The sequence below is a fragment of the Numida meleagris genome, chromosome 13 (assembly GCF_002078875.1).
Source record: "Numida meleagris isolate 19003 breed g44 Domestic line chromosome 13, NumMel1.0, whole genome shotgun sequence".
NCBI classification, from domain to species: Eukaryota; Metazoa; Chordata; class Aves; order Galliformes; family Numididae; genus Numida; species Numida meleagris.
The window spans coordinates 10,326,709-10,342,028 of record NC_034421.1 but is presented as its reverse complement, the minus strand read 5'-3'; the positions used below and the strand labels follow the sequence as shown (position 1 = coordinate 10,342,028).

The 15,320-nt window shown below is 44.1% G+C and overlaps 1 protein-coding gene across 2 annotated transcripts in view; it reads right to left on the bottom strand.

The window, feature by feature from the left end:
* USP7 (ubiquitin specific peptidase 7) overlaps positions 1-15,320 on the bottom strand; it is a 66,098-nt gene that overhangs the window by 32,977 nt on the left and 17,801 nt on the right. Inside the window, exons 1-4 of one of the 2 annotated variants that reach the window (XM_021411279.1) lie at positions 10,819-11,153; positions 7,224-7,328; positions 2,187-2,385; positions 1,196-1,334 (exon numbers count right to left, since the gene is read on the bottom strand). In XM_021411279.1, the coding sequence (XP_021266954.1) occupies positions 1,196-1,334; positions 2,187-2,385; positions 7,224-7,328; positions 10,819-10,834 (459 nt within the window). In that variant the 5' untranslated portion in view covers positions 10,835-11,153. Of the gene's footprint in view, positions 1-1,195; positions 1,335-2,186; positions 2,386-7,223; positions 7,329-10,818; positions 11,154-15,320 lie in introns of those variants that run through there. The other variant, XM_021411278.1, reaches the window with a different exon arrangement.

Here is a 15,320-nt window from a genome sequence, read left to right as displayed (position 1 = left end):
GTGACTCTTTAAATATCACTGAGAGTGGCTTGGTGGATGCATGTCACTGGGACCCTAGACTTATGGATGTTCAGGTTCCTAAGGTGGTTGCAAATCTGATCTGAGCTTACAGTGGGAGGTACAGTGCTCCATTAATCCCCACCTTCCAACCCATCTGCTTGAGGGGTTTGTGAAGAGAGATAAACTGAGGCAAAAAAGTTGTTGAGTATCTCAGCCTTCTCCTTGTCTGTTGGTACCAACCTGCCTACATTGCTCACTAGGGAGAGTAAACCTTACCTTGGACTTTCCTCTTCTGGTTGATGTATTTGTAGAAGCCTTTCTTGTTCTTTGCACTCCTTACGAAGTCCAGTTCCAGCTGGGCTTTGGCCTTCCTGACTCCATCCCTACGCAGCCTAGCAGCATCCCTAAACTCTTCCCAGGGAACCTGCCCCTGCTTCTACTGCCTAAGCGTCTTCCCCTCTTGCTCTCCAGTTTGACCAGCAGGTCTCAGGTCAGCCATGCCTGCCTCTTGCCTACCTTTCCTGACACCAGAGCTCTTGTATAATAAGGAAAGCTTCCTTAAAGATCTGCCAGCTCTGCTCCCTTGTCCTTGAGGACAGTTTCCCAGGGGCTTTTGTTAACTAACTCCCTGAAGAGCTGTAAGTTGGCTTTCCTAAAATTTAGCATTGTCTGTCCCATATTCCTCAGGAGCGCGAGCTCCACTGTTACATGGTCACTACAGCCCAGGCAGTCTCCAATCCTGATGTCACCAAACAATTCACTCGCGCTGGAGAGTGAACAACAGGTACAGTACAGCATTCCCTGATGGGACTGTCTATTACTTGGCTCAAGAAGTTATCCTCAATGCATTCCAGGAGCCTCCTGGATTGCCTACAGCTCACTGTGCTACTTTTCCAGCAGACGTCAGAGGGACTGAAGTCCTCCAGAGGAACAAGAGCCTGCGACTGCAACACCACCTGAGGCTGGAGGAGGAAGGCTTAATCAACAGGCTCCACTTGATGAAGTGGAATATTTAAGTCAAAATAAAAATCAATCTACAGTTAAGTACAAGAATTTGCAAGAAATTGAAACTGAATCTTCAGCAATGACAAAAACGCAGCTTAGAACACATTTCCAAAGGTATTTCAGGCTTCAGAAGAGTAAGTTCAAAACTCCTCCTATCCAGTAACAGATTAATAGAAGCCCAATTACTTACACTCCAGGCCATAAAGTTGGAAAAGCCCCAGTCATTTTCCTTATGAAAGAACAAGTGACTAATACGACGACTGAACGATTTTTCATCATCTTTGTAGTTTATTATCTTGAGAACTGCTTGTGCATGACAAGACCATGACCTACAAATACAGAAGAAACACGTGAAACCATTTAAAAAGCAGGTTTCTGCAGTCATTAAAAACATTCTTGTTAGGGTTTTTTGGTACCTTACTTTTACACAGGTTTTTCTTTTATTTTTTTCTTACTTGATGTTAAGGTTTGATTAATCATTTGAGGGTATGAATCACTGGGGCCTTCTGAAGCCACATTATGAATCTGAATTCAGCTGGAACAGAGGTTCTCCTCGGGCAGCGTTATTAAGGAAGGACTGTTGGTGAATCACACGTAACAGCGGTTTAAGGAGCTACTTCTGATCTACTTTGGTGCAAACGTGTAGGGGCCTTGGTGTCTCCAGACTGGCTTAACTCAGTCTCTAACTAAGGTAAGGAAGACGTTCTTCTGCTTTCCCTCCCACCAGATTAATTCCCCACTTCCCAGATTTTCTCAGCGGCATTTATGACCCTTCCTGCTCAAATTTATGACACTTGTGTAAAACAATCAGACTGAACATCAGTTCAGACACAGCCTTGTCACTGTCTCATACAGTAGCATTACTGCTTTCTTAGCACCTTGTTCAATACTTTTGAAGATCACATTATTCTTTTTCTGTGACTACTATGTGTGAACCGCTTCTCACTGGAACTGGTAACACATCTTTAGAGGATTACTTCTATCCTATACTGCCAAAAGAGAGGATTACTCCTATGTTTTAGGATTTTCAAGGGTCAGAATGAAAAGAGGACTAAAAACCTTGCAAGAGTTCTTTCCTCTCAAAGAAAGTTGGATATCGTAGGTTTTTTCAGATGCCTACACTTTTTGCAGTACAGTTTAAATAGTATCAAAGACTTCAACAATAATTAAAGGAGTCTTACGTGGAATCAGATTCAGCATTGCACTGGAGGAAGAACCCTACACTTTTTTGGTGAGGTCTGTCCGGGTAGAGTCGTGGCATAACCATGATCTTCCATGGCAAATTCCGTACAAAGCAGGGAGGGCTGAGAACGGACTCACTCAATCTGTTGAAGCGTTCGACTGTAAACTGAAATGTTGCTTCTGATCGCCAGCTTGTATCTGTAAAATACATACGTACATGCAGAGAGCATTTGAAAAACCTGATGGATTGCTCTCCAAAACAATCCATTCAACATCAGTGTGTTTGATGTAGTGAGATGCTGGAAGCAACCAAAACAAAACAAAATCGATAGTGTCATTTACCTCCCACACAGCTGAAATTTCAGTTTTTTTGTTTTGAAGAACACACTGCAACAGCATTCAGGAAGACAGAGCACTGAAAGACACTCCTTCTGTACAACTTTTTCTTAATTTTTAAGGATTTTCACAATCTGTCCAACTGACTCTTAATACCAAATCAGCATTTAGTGACTGTCTTCTGCTTGCAAGTGTCTTTTCAGAACAAATCAACCTCCTTTCAATCTTCTATCAGATAGCTGAAGAATTACCCAAGAGTAGGGTCTTGTATTCTTTGCTGCATGCAAAAGCTTTAGAGATTTGTAGTGGTCTAAAACAAAGTTAAATAAGACAGTTTTTAATATTGTTTATTGTGACACAGTGAAACTAATTTTTCCTTCTTTCCACATCCTCCATTCTTTGTATACCACAGTCTGCTCCACTGCTGCTGTATGGAGCTGTAACAGCGTGCTGAAAGCTGTGGCAGCTTCAGGAAGGCACAGGTCTGGGCTCTTGTTCCTGCAATATGCCTCATGCTGTATATGGGGATAACTCACTGCTCACCTCAACAATGGCATGGGGCAAGGAAGACATAACAGAGGTGCCCAAGACACTCTCCTGCTTTTTTTTCCCCCCTCCATGGCTCCATCTGAAGACCAGCATAGCACAGCCAGGTTTGCTCCTGGGCATCAGGAGGTCCAGGCAGCACAGGGCATGCAGCCCTGGGCACACTGTGTGCTGTGACACTAAAGCCAAGAGCACAAGGGGTGCGGGGACAAGGCAGGAACTGGGCCATGAAGAGATGCAGCAAGGTGCATACAGCAAGTGCTGCATTTCTGCACATGCAGAGCAGTCTTACACTCAGAGCTTTTTGTATGGCCCAAAGATCATGTTGAAATATTTTCTTTTTTAAACCGGCAAGTCTTGGTTGCCACTATATTTAAGAAATCAAATTATTTTGATTACAACATGCAAAAGTGTAAACATTATACGCTTCACAAAGCAAACTAGAATTTTTGTCCAGAACTGCACAGGAACTTAGATTTCCTTCTTTGCCCCTTCAAAGCACTTTTCTTTTCAAGCAGCTATCCTGCTGCAGATTTTGACCGTGGCAAACACAGTTGGCCATATTTGTGTAGGGCAGGACAGACATAAGCTTTCCTAATCAGCTCTTAGAAGTAACTACTACAACAGAAGCTAGCCAGCCCCTCTGCTTGCTCTCTCCTCCACAGCTGTAATAACCATCACAATGCGCTGTGCTGCCAGCTTTCCTTGACCTCTCCCATTGCTGAGGTTTATTTTCTCCTGTTCCCCCACTGCAAGTGCAGCTAAACCAGCAGTTTCTCACCTACTCATCGCTCACTTCCCACCCACCTCAGCTACTCACTGCCTGTTGACAGAACCCAGGCAGCTGCACTTCTATGAGCAAAGGAGCACCACACTTTCAAGCTTCTTTGCAGACAAAGACAATCCATAATAGAGTTACCAATTTAACTCTGTCTTATATCACATGTATCTCAAAGCAGCTGGAGAGCACCTCCCTGCTCACAGCCCAGTACTTCCGGGCTTAGTTTAAGCATCCAAAAATGAGCAGACCAAGCCTGCTTTCTGCCTCCATTAACGCAGCATTCAGAGCACTTCAGCACAAGGCCGCTGCCCCGCTACCAGCTCAGGCGGCCCATGCAGCATTGGCAGATGCTTCTGAGCAAGCTGGCCTGTACTTCTTGCCTTCTTTTCAGGAAAGCCCGTGCGTGAGACCTCGCCAGGGAAGGGCTCTTCTCAGTACAAAACTTAGGCAATCACTACAAACTATTCCACAAAAATGCAGCCTTGCAGCAAAGGTCAACCCTGAAATAGAAGTTTCTCTAAAAATACAAACACAGGCCCTAGAAATAACAGCCTTCCCTTCCTTCCAGAAAGCCCATGTTATAAACAAGTGCAACTGATTTAAATGAGAACTGTATTTTAAAATATCAAAGTTTAAATAGTAAGTCTGATGAACATTCTGAGCACACAGATAAGTAAAACCTTCCTTTGCCATCATGTCCGACAACTTCCAATACAAGGCTGCAATTGGCAGCAGGATAATTTCACAGTGACTGGCAAGGAGGGCTTCCATAAATCACTGACATACACAATCTTAAACACAAGGCTGGAAGAGCAGATCCAGCTAACAGTGCCTGCTGAAGTTACACACAATGGGTCACATCTGCTACATGGAAAAGGTTTTGTCACTGATGACACTAATGTCACACTTAACACCGTGACACAGCAAAGACTCTCCAAATTACAGATCCAAATACAGCACAAGATCCATGTTAAGGATGAAGTCTATGTTTACGTGTTTGTAACTTTGAGAAAATCTGATTTCTTTTTTCCCTTAATAGATGTTGCTACCTTTAAAGTGCATTGAAGTTATTAAAATATTTTGAACCTGAACTATTAATAGCAGAACTGGCTGAATATTCTATGGATATTTTTAAAAAGTGATCCAAATACAGCATATGCAACACTAGCACGTGGCTAAGACTGGCACTGCTGAAGCCCTCCTAGCCGCTAATTCTTTATGGAAACAAGGCAGCAGTGGGTAACTGCAAAGCAGTGAGCTGGTTTCATCAGGGACCTTCTGTTTGACCTTTAACTTTTGAGGGAATTTATGTTAGGTGCTGCTTGGAATACTGATGCGCTTATGAAGTGAATCTGATCAGAGCTTGTTTTTACTATTTTTAATTGTATTTGCAGAACTGGCATTTCATTTCGCAAATCTCAGTTCATTGAGCCCTTTTCTGCACAAATCACAGCACACTCCCCTCTCCTGGTTCTTTTTAATTGCCAAGATGTCACACAGAGCAACATCAGCTCACAGCCAAAGCCCTCAAAAAACACAGCCCCATCTCAAGTCCCACCAGTGGTGCACCACTGTCCCATGCCGTGTTACTCAATGCCCACGTCAGCTGCCAGGCCAACAGGATGAGAGCTGCACTTTTTCCCCCATCTCAGTCATTTCTTCTCATGCTAAGCAGAAAAAAAAAAAAAAAACCCTCACAAATTTCCTGAATTCAGGAAGTTGGTTTCTATAACCCCGCAGGAAGGAAGCATCAACATTTTCTCCTACTTTTCACCTCTTCCACACAAACTGTTAAAACTCATGTTAGTTTTCCTACTGAAGTGCCCAAATTCTCCTCACGCATTCTCTTTCAGCTCAGCTTGTTCTCACGTGCTCTGAATAACAGCAGTGGAACACAGAGGACACTTAAGGAGGCTGGTGTCCTCCTGCTTTTTCCCCTGCCTCGTGAACATCCTAGCTGCCCATCATACATGAACACTGTGCTGCAGATCAGGATAGCAGATGAACCAACAGCGAGCCAGCAATTGCACCGATGTGTAAATAATGCAACAAGAACCTCATCTGATTTACAAGGCCTGGAAACAGCATCATGCACTTATGTGATGCAAGTCTTCAGGAATGTTTTTGCAATAACAACATTTTCTATCTGTGTCAGTGAAGAAGTATCATAGCACCAACATGTATCCAGACACTCCTTAATCAAAAATGGTAATGAGGATCTACGAGAGTGTTGCTTAACAATCACATTCTACCCCTGAAAGCTGTCCAACAGCACAGTGCACCAATGTTCCTGACCACATCAAAAGTACACGAGGACAATAATTAGTATCACCATAAACATAAAAGGCACTTAACATCTCTTACAACAGGCAACGTGATCTTCATCAAAACAGAAATTCCTGTTTCAGTCTCAATTAATTACTGTGAATTGAAGTCACCTGAATCAGATCAATAACAAAAATCACAGGCTGAACAGACCTAATTTTTACTCTCTTGCAATAATCAGGTCTTAGGAAGCTTTATCTTTGCCAATGTTACAGCACGTCCTGAATTTAAACCATATTCCCTTCACAGAATATTACCATTTTCTATGGGTATTCTAACATGAGGTTCCTTGAATACATGAAAGCAAGCGCTTTTTTGCCCTTTAAACTCAAATTGTGATTTTTCTCAAACAAAACCACTATACATTTTCCACGAACTAGAACAAATCTTCAAGTACTTCAGATTCCATGTCCCTCACAAGACAGCATGAGACAAAGAATCACAGGGGAAGAAATCCCACTCACATTGTCTCCCTTCTCCCAATTTCATTTTATTTAGCTCTTCAAAACAAGGGCAGTTTCTTTCTTATCTCCTCTCTTAAGAGAAGAAATAGAATTGGGCATTTCCTTCACTGAAGTTCACTTAAGAACAAACTTAAGTGAACTACAGATTACCTTTTTTTTAAGGAAGCCTACGCATATCTACTTAGAAATTATTTGATTTTCTGTAACAGAAAAAAAAAATTACACCAGAACTTTTATTTAACAGGTCAACAGAAATATTTCAAAACCTCAGTCTTTCCCTCTCTCATTAAAAACTTTCCCCTCTCATTAAAGGGGACACGAGAATTTAACAATGAACAGCATAACTTTCAGCAACATTTAAAGGAACACTTAAAAGAGAAAATAAACAAACAACCTGTCAGGTCCCTGATGCTACAGTATAGCTATGTGAAAAGCTACACAGAGAATAAGGAGTTCACTACTGAGGCTTTGATTTTTTAATGAGATGCAGTTCAGAGGACTGATAAGACATAGGCCATTTTGTTCCCAAAGTCATAAAAACAACAAAGCCAGCAAGCCAGATGTTTTCATCTGTATTTCCTTACCATCTTCCATGTCTTCTTCAGTGTTGTTGTGTCCATCGGCCATTGCTACATTCCCATTAATGACAGGATTTTGAGTAATTCTTGGAGGATCATCTGCATCTCCAGCTAACACAGAAAAAGAAAAACAAAAATTACTCAACTGTACTGACATTTCTACCTCAGGTAACGCTTATGAGACAGACAACTTTTCCAAGATGCGATAGCAACACTTTGTTCTGCTGAACACTATCCACCAAAGCAGCAGCACAGCTATTGTACTGGTGGATGTCCAACTGTAGAACTCGGCAAACTGATGAACACTGATGGCTTAAGCAAAAAGCCCATGTTAACAGAGAACACAAACATTCTTAAGCTTCCAATGGCCTTACATTCAGTATCTCACCATCAAGTCTCAAAGTAAAAGTGACCTTTTAAATGACTTTTTCCTGCTGTCCCACCTTTACTGATACATTTCTAGTAACAGACTTGTAAATTAGCAATCAATTTTATGAGTACTTCAGTTTCACTGCTTTTAAGAGGAAAACCAAGTATTTAATCAAATGTAAATGTGCATTTTTAAATCTCACCTGGAAAAAAATTGCAAAGAAAGTCCTTTACCATCTTGGGAACGCCTCACACCTAACATTCTCCAGTTTTCAGTCACTGTTAACGCTAAGTTTTGCTACAACAACCACCTAAAACATACGTCAATGCCACTAAAACTCGAAGTGCGAAACAATGCCACGAACTAAAACCAAGTATTTTAAAGGTGCGCTGCTCTGATGAGCCCAGCATCTTCCCGGTTAATCCAGCAGCCGCTGCGGGCACGCGGCACAAGGGGCGCTGGGCTGCAGAGTGCGGGCCCTGCGGCAGCAGCACCTCGGACAGCGGCCAGCCCTCCGCACGGCACGGCACGGCACGGCACGGCACGGCACGGCACGGCACGGCACGGCACGGCACGGCACGGCACGGCACGGCACGGCACGGCACGGCACAGCCGCGCGCTGCCTCCCGGGCACGGCGCTTCCGCAGCCCTGTTCAGAAGCCCAGTACGCGTAAAAATGCACCTCAGCAACTGGCGCTGCTCTGTGTCTTCACTGTGAATTAGCGGCTCGCTAAGTAAACCCACAGAACTAACGAACAGAAACAGATCAGACCCGGATTAGAGCTCTGACGCTCGGATACCTGCCGGGTCCCAGCAGCCCCGGGGTGGGTGCAGCGCCCACATCCAGCGGCACCCGCCGGGTCTCTCATCGCAGCGCGATCCCAACGCCGATGGGCGCTCCGAGCGCCGGCTGCAGCAGGAGCCGTGCCGAAGGCTGCTCCGGGAGAGCCGGACGGAGCGCGCCGGGTTGAAATAACAGCAACCTAGTGACAACGGAACTAACTGGGGAGGGAAAGGCTTGAACTGCTGCAACTCAAGAGCAGGAAGGAACAAAAAAGATCACCGTGTTTATCTCCACAGCTCGCCTTTCTTTCTTTTTCTCTTTTAACAACACAAAGTCTGAGAAGGCAGGGCAGAGCCCCTGGGCAACTCACTGGGCGCACAGCGACTACCAACACGGGCTGCTTTGTTCCCAGTCACCATCACGGCAACTTAAGGCCTATAAACAGGTGGGAGCGAACGGCCGAGGAGCAGTCAGTCCCTCGCCAACAGCAGGGAGCACTTACACGTCCATGAGCTAGGACCTGGCTTTAACAAACTGACTGCTTCCGAGAGACGCCGCTCTGCACTGCCCCAAAGCACAGCCAGCCAGCAGTGAGAAAACAGGTGCTGTCAGAGCAAAAGCAATCACCTTAGAAGATGCAGCAGAGGCACGTCTGAGATCCTGCCAGGTGACAGGACACAGCACAGCACTGCGCGTGTCCCAGCTGCCCGTCCCAACACACACAGCAGCGCTGCAGCACAGCCCTTGGGCACGGAGCCCCGCTAGCAGCGGCACACAGCCACAACTGCTGCGAACATGGGAGCTTCTGACTTCTGCTAAAGCCCATCTCTTACAGAAAATGCTTTGCACAAACAGAACGCAGAGCTGTTTAACAGACTTACTACCAAGCGGCGCAACATTATGCACTTTCAAATCCAGCACGGAAAATGGGTAATTTTATGTTTGCCTCCATTGTCCTTAAGAGCTCATAGCAAAGAAATGTTAAATTGTACCAAGACTTAATTAGGAAACACATTTTCCTCAGCTTCAAGCCAAACAATACCAACAAACTGTTAAAACTACACGATGCGGGATGAAGGAAAAAGCCGGCTGGCCACAGGTTTGGTGCTGGCTGGGCACAGGTTTGGTGCCAGCACACCCCGCGCTCGGCACGCCGCTCTCCATGCTGCTGCTGAGCCACAGCAGGCCAGCCCCCAACCACACCACCAGCTCCCAGAGCACCCCTGTGATAAGGGCACGATCTAACCATCACCAGAAGCCAGCATAAACCACATACACAAAGAAAGCATTGAAGCAGAAAGTGAACTTATGGATGTTTTCAGCTCCTGAAACACAGCACTGAGAAATAGTATTAAAGTTCCCAATGCTTTAAACGAACACTGTTACACTGTACTGGAAAGAACACTTAAACTGGTTTCTATGTCTCCAAAACACAACACTTACAGCTTTTAAATATTATTTCATCAGAAAAGAGAATGCAGAATATGATGAACAGAGACAACAATTTAGACTCCTAGAGTTATAGTCTTCTATCTGCTCGTGCTGCTGCACTACAAAGAAAGCAAGCAGCTCGAAGTGTCAGAAGAGTCTCTGCAGCTTGGAGGTTCTGTTAGCATCTGGGACGAAGCATTTCAGATATTAATAAGTTTGAGCAAAAGAGCTTTTGCTTATTTTCCGAAAGATGATGAATGTTGAAATGAAATCAAGTCAAAGAAATTGATGCACGCTACTTGAAAGATGCTGACCACGACAACCGGCTGTGAGAAGCTGGCAAGAAGCCGGGCACCCCACGCACAGGTCCAGCACAAGACGGGGTGAAGGCAGAGCTCTGGGCACTCAGTAACAGGGTGTCACTGAAGAGCTCAGGCAGAAGCCTGAGAGCAACACGGCTATTCAAAAGCCAAAACTCTCTGAAACTGTCACCATGCCATGGGATGCTGTAACTTACAGACGTTGTTAATATCTCTTCGTTACAGACCGTGACCTCAACATTACGCAGTTGAGTAATCAGAAAGAAGCACAACAACTGAAAAACCTGTGCTCCAAAAAGCTCTTCAGGTGGATACAGCTGGTTTAATGAGATCAACTGCATGTCACATTGCCCTGCTGCTCACAGAAATTCAAATCCAGAGGGAAGGAATCTCAAAGTTGACTCTATTTTTTTATCCTATTAATGAGAAGGCAAAAATTGTATTGTCCAGATAATGTGGCCTTTGAAAAAATAAGAAGCCCATTATATTGGTACTGAGGAACCCTGAATACAAAATGCAGCTCAGCAGTAAACATGCCTGCAGTCCCACGTGGACATAAGCTGCAGAAGGAGCCCTCTCTCACAGCAATGAAGCCATGGCTATCAGCAGTTTAACAACGAGGACACAGAGCTACAAACTTCACAGGTCTCAGTCACAGCTCAGATCATATCAAGCGTTCAAATTCTGAAAGATTACCTGTGTTGTTTGTCATTAGCTTTTGGATCTGGTGGCCACAGAGGAGAAACTGAAGCAGCCCTGGCAGGCTGTGAAAAATTTGTTTCCTTTTGAGGTTATGCAGACCGCAGTGGTGAAGCAACAGTGCCACTAAATTTACACCTCACCACATAGAACAGCTTCACGATGGAAATCGCCAGCACCAAGGACTGTCAGGTGCCCCTACGGTTTGTACAGACCTCTGTGCTGATGTTACCATGGTGCCTGAGGCAGCTGAAGGCTGGACACTGCTGTCATGGTCCTGCCTTCAGGGAGGGACAGCTAACAGGGGAGCCTTCCTCCCCTGCTGTTAACTGGGCATTCTGGAACCAAAGCCTTTGTAAGTTCATAGAAGATGCTACGAGGTCTTTTAGGACTTTTCCTAAAAATACATAGAAATAAAACAGTATATAGACAGACTACATAAATTTCACTGAAAAATGAACAAAATCAGTCTCATAGCAGTCAAATTGCACTAGCACCAGAGGGTACCAATTATATGTTGAACAAAAGCCAAGTCCAACTTCACAACACAGCACTAGAACTCACTGGACTGCTTGAAATCAAAGGAACATGTCATGACCCTCTGCGCTTATCGCATACATCCTTCTCAATTTCAGCAGGCATTAAAATCTCTTAGAAGGAGTTGTTAAAATACAGATTATTTCACAACTCTCTGCAGCAAACATTCCCCACATCACAGAAGCGGCCTGCAAGCAGCCTCATCAGTGGTACTGGGTTTTATGCAACTAGACAGCAGCTCACAAGAAGCCCGTGGGCTTCCAGGGCTCTGGGACCCACTGCACGAAGGCTCGAGCAACAGGCAGAGCTCCCAGGGAGCAGCGGTTACACACACATCAGAAACACCCAAACGAGTCCTGTGATCGGAGCAACTGAACTACAACAGCCAATCTTCAAGCAACCAGAACTGCTCAAAGAAAAAGAATGGAAAATTATTCACCTGATGGAAGAAAAGTGACCAGATGTGCTTGCTCTGGAAGAACCCAGCCTTTCAGAAGTAAGAGAAAGTACCTGTCCTCTAATCCCTACATACAGTCAGAACACAAACACCACTTCTTACCTGCACAAAGGGACTCAGGAGAAAGGGAATTAAGCAATAGCGTTCTATTGTTTCCTTTTTGAGGCACTCCTAGATTGCTGTAATAAAAACCTGTCAAAGTATTGACCCATTTCTGTGGCACCGCTGCCCTTCCAAAAGCACCCAAAAACAAAGCACCCCCCTCCCAAACATTTTTAAAAGACTAAATACAGAGATGGAGATCAAGCTGACCATTCAGAATAGGAGCAGGACCTATAAGATCCTGAAGACTGTTGCTAAGGTATAGAACACTGATACCACAGATGCTACTATGACTTTTAAAAATTTGAAATTAAAGCAAAAAAGCCATTCTCATATTAGCAAAAGGGTGGGTAATTTGCCTTTTTTTTTTTTTCCCTTCCTGTTCTATTTTTTTTTCATTAATTCACTCAGAAAGCTACAAAGGACACAAAGACCTAAGGGGAAAAAGCTGCTGGAGCAGTACCAGAAGGTGAGAGACGAGTGTGCAGACTAAGAGAGAATGGGAAGTCACAGGAAGCGAGGTGACCTGCAGGAGGGAGACAAGCTTTAAGGGTCATTGGTGCTTTCACAGTTTGCCTTAGGAAATTTAGAAGAAAGGAAATACAGACAACTTTTTTTTTTTAATCTCTTTAAAGAAGAGCAAGCAGCCAATGCTTGTTTGTTAAAAAAAAAAAAAAAGAGGGATGGATTAAAGAATTATACAGAAGTCTCCCACCCCCTAAAACATCCAAAATAAATTATTATTGCACTATTGTCTGTGAATTGCAAATCCACTGCAGTAGGAGACGATGCTACACAAGACATTAATCGAAGGGAAAACCATCACGGGGGTGGGGAAGCCACCTGGAAGCAGACTCATCCCTGCCATGCCCACAGCAGGCGGAGCAAGGAGCAGGCAGCCAGCGACACTGCAGCCACCACCTAGCACTGACCAGTCATTACACTGACCAGTCATTACACTGACCAGTCATTACACTGACCAGTCATTACACCGCTGCCGCCCGGTACTCCTATCATTAGGTCTGCTCGTCAAAGAGAACATTTTGACAAAAGACGAGATGGCCTGAGTGCTTATATGCTGTGTCAGTGCACCTCATGAATCCAAATAGCGACAATCATCTTAAGTGACAGGACTACTGCATTCTCAGATAAACCAAAGTTACTCCCCTAAGAAGCTCCCGAATACCAAACATCACCCATGAGAGGTACACGCCAAGGTAAACAGCATCTGAAACATCACCCGGCAAAGAAAGAGATCTTTACTTGAAGATAAAAGGGAGGTACAATGTAACTTCATGAGCAGAAAATTAGCTGACAACAGCCGACCCAGAAGCTATTCTCCAAATTAAGCAGTTTGCCACAGCGACTCGTTCATCTGCCTGTCTTTAAAGAAATGAGCACGCTGACGGCATTTACTAAACAAAATCTTAAGCCTTAAAAATGTGACTAATTTCTTATAGGCATGTATAAATCATTTAAGGTATTATCAGCACAATTATCCAGTGAACCAAAAGCTGCCATTTAAGAAGTCACCCTCCACACCAAATTTACTAAAACAAGCAGTACCTAAATTACTGCCAGCTCTCAGCAGCTTAACTCAGCGCTTTATGAATAATTCAGTGTTAAATGAAAGACTGCATGAACCAGAGATCAGTTTGGACACTAACAACACACCTATAATTATCCCACATATTTACAACTTTAGACTCTTGCAGGAGCAGTTTCTGTAGACTGCCTTCTCATCTTAAGATTCTTTTCATACACTCAAAGTGTTTAATAACTTGGGGTAGACAACACTACCAGCACACATTTTTCTTCAGCTCAGTGGTATGATTTCCCTGAAAGATGCCAACCCCAATTCCCATTTTTACCCATTCTACAGTGCCACAAGCTCCTCAGCAGCCAGCAGGGCACGGGGAAGGCTGTTGGGAACCATCCCAGTTTGTTTTCCCAGTCTGACGGGCTTTGTTGGCTGAGGTTACCCTTCCAGAAAGCTATCAGACCCGGAAGAAAAAGGAAAGACGACTGCATCTGGTTCCCATGTAATACTCAAAGCAGTAAACAGAACAGTTGACAAGACAAATCATTTTATTCCATAAGGGAAAGGCTGAAGCATCACAAGTGTCATGACCCATTATAACAATAACTACTGGACTTGTGCTGCCCTCCTCTTCATTGCATCTACAGGAGCAAGGCTGGAGAAGCAACCATCCAAACTCGTTACGTCTTGTCTCCACACATTCCAGAGATGGCAGCATGATTACATCCGCACTGCAGACAAGGCGCTTGCTCCCAGCCTACCGAACACACCCTAAACAACGTGTCTTTCCAACATCACACCCCTCTTTATGTTTTACTGCTTTACTGAGTAATCAACTTGCCTCTTGCAACAACAAACACAGAGCTCTTCGGCAAGCATCACTAGAAAGGCTGAAAAAGTACTGGGAGAAAACCAAACCTGTGAAATAGAGAAAGTGATGCACTGTCATCTGCAGCCAACAGCCAACAGCCCAACCTCCACTGAACGTGACACAACTGTAATGCTCTGACCACGTTCTTTGTGCTTTAAAAGGAGACAATCACATAGAAACAGAACAAGCTTATTCGGATAGGAGCATAAGCGCGTTATGGCACTAGCGACTGAACTCCTGATGCATCTGTCTTTCTTCAAGCACAGAGAAGCATGCAGCTTTACCACCTGACTCAACCTCATTCAGAGTAGTCGGGAATCTATGTACGTCTTCAGAACTCATCTCCGTTTCATTTTGGCCAAGCACACTTCTGTGTTTCAGAAAGCTGAAGACCACATCCATTAAAGTAAATACTACAACTGAATGCTTCTTATATAGTTCAGCAACAACAAAGTTTTGCATTTGAAACAATAAAATGCTGTATTACTCATTGTTAAGCTAGCCCTGAAGGTAGGATGATAGTTACTTTCACAAGAAAGTCAAAACATGATTAGCAAGACACTGACATTCTGTTTGAGAACGCATGCGTGCAGCAAACACTAATTGCACTGCTCACACCTCAACGCAGCCCTGAAATCTGCTGAGCTCTGCTACGCTGCTGGTAGCAGGACAGGTAGCAGGGCATAATACATCTTCTTTTGTTCTAATATCGACATCATTTTCTGAAACTAGAAACACAGTTCATCTGCCCATGGCAGAGCTTAAGCGCAAAAATCAATTTTCCAGCAGAGAACATCAGTTGACAATAACACAGATTTTGCACTGTAACAATACTGGTGTACTGGGGGGGAATATCACCTTTAGCCTCACACTTCAAGTAGGCCTAACAGTACTTTTCTACCAAGAGTTTGTTAAAAAAAAAAAAATAACAAAACCATCTGAGTTAGAGAAAACGGTGTTTGCACACTGGAGACCTCAGGCCTAAGAGCCAA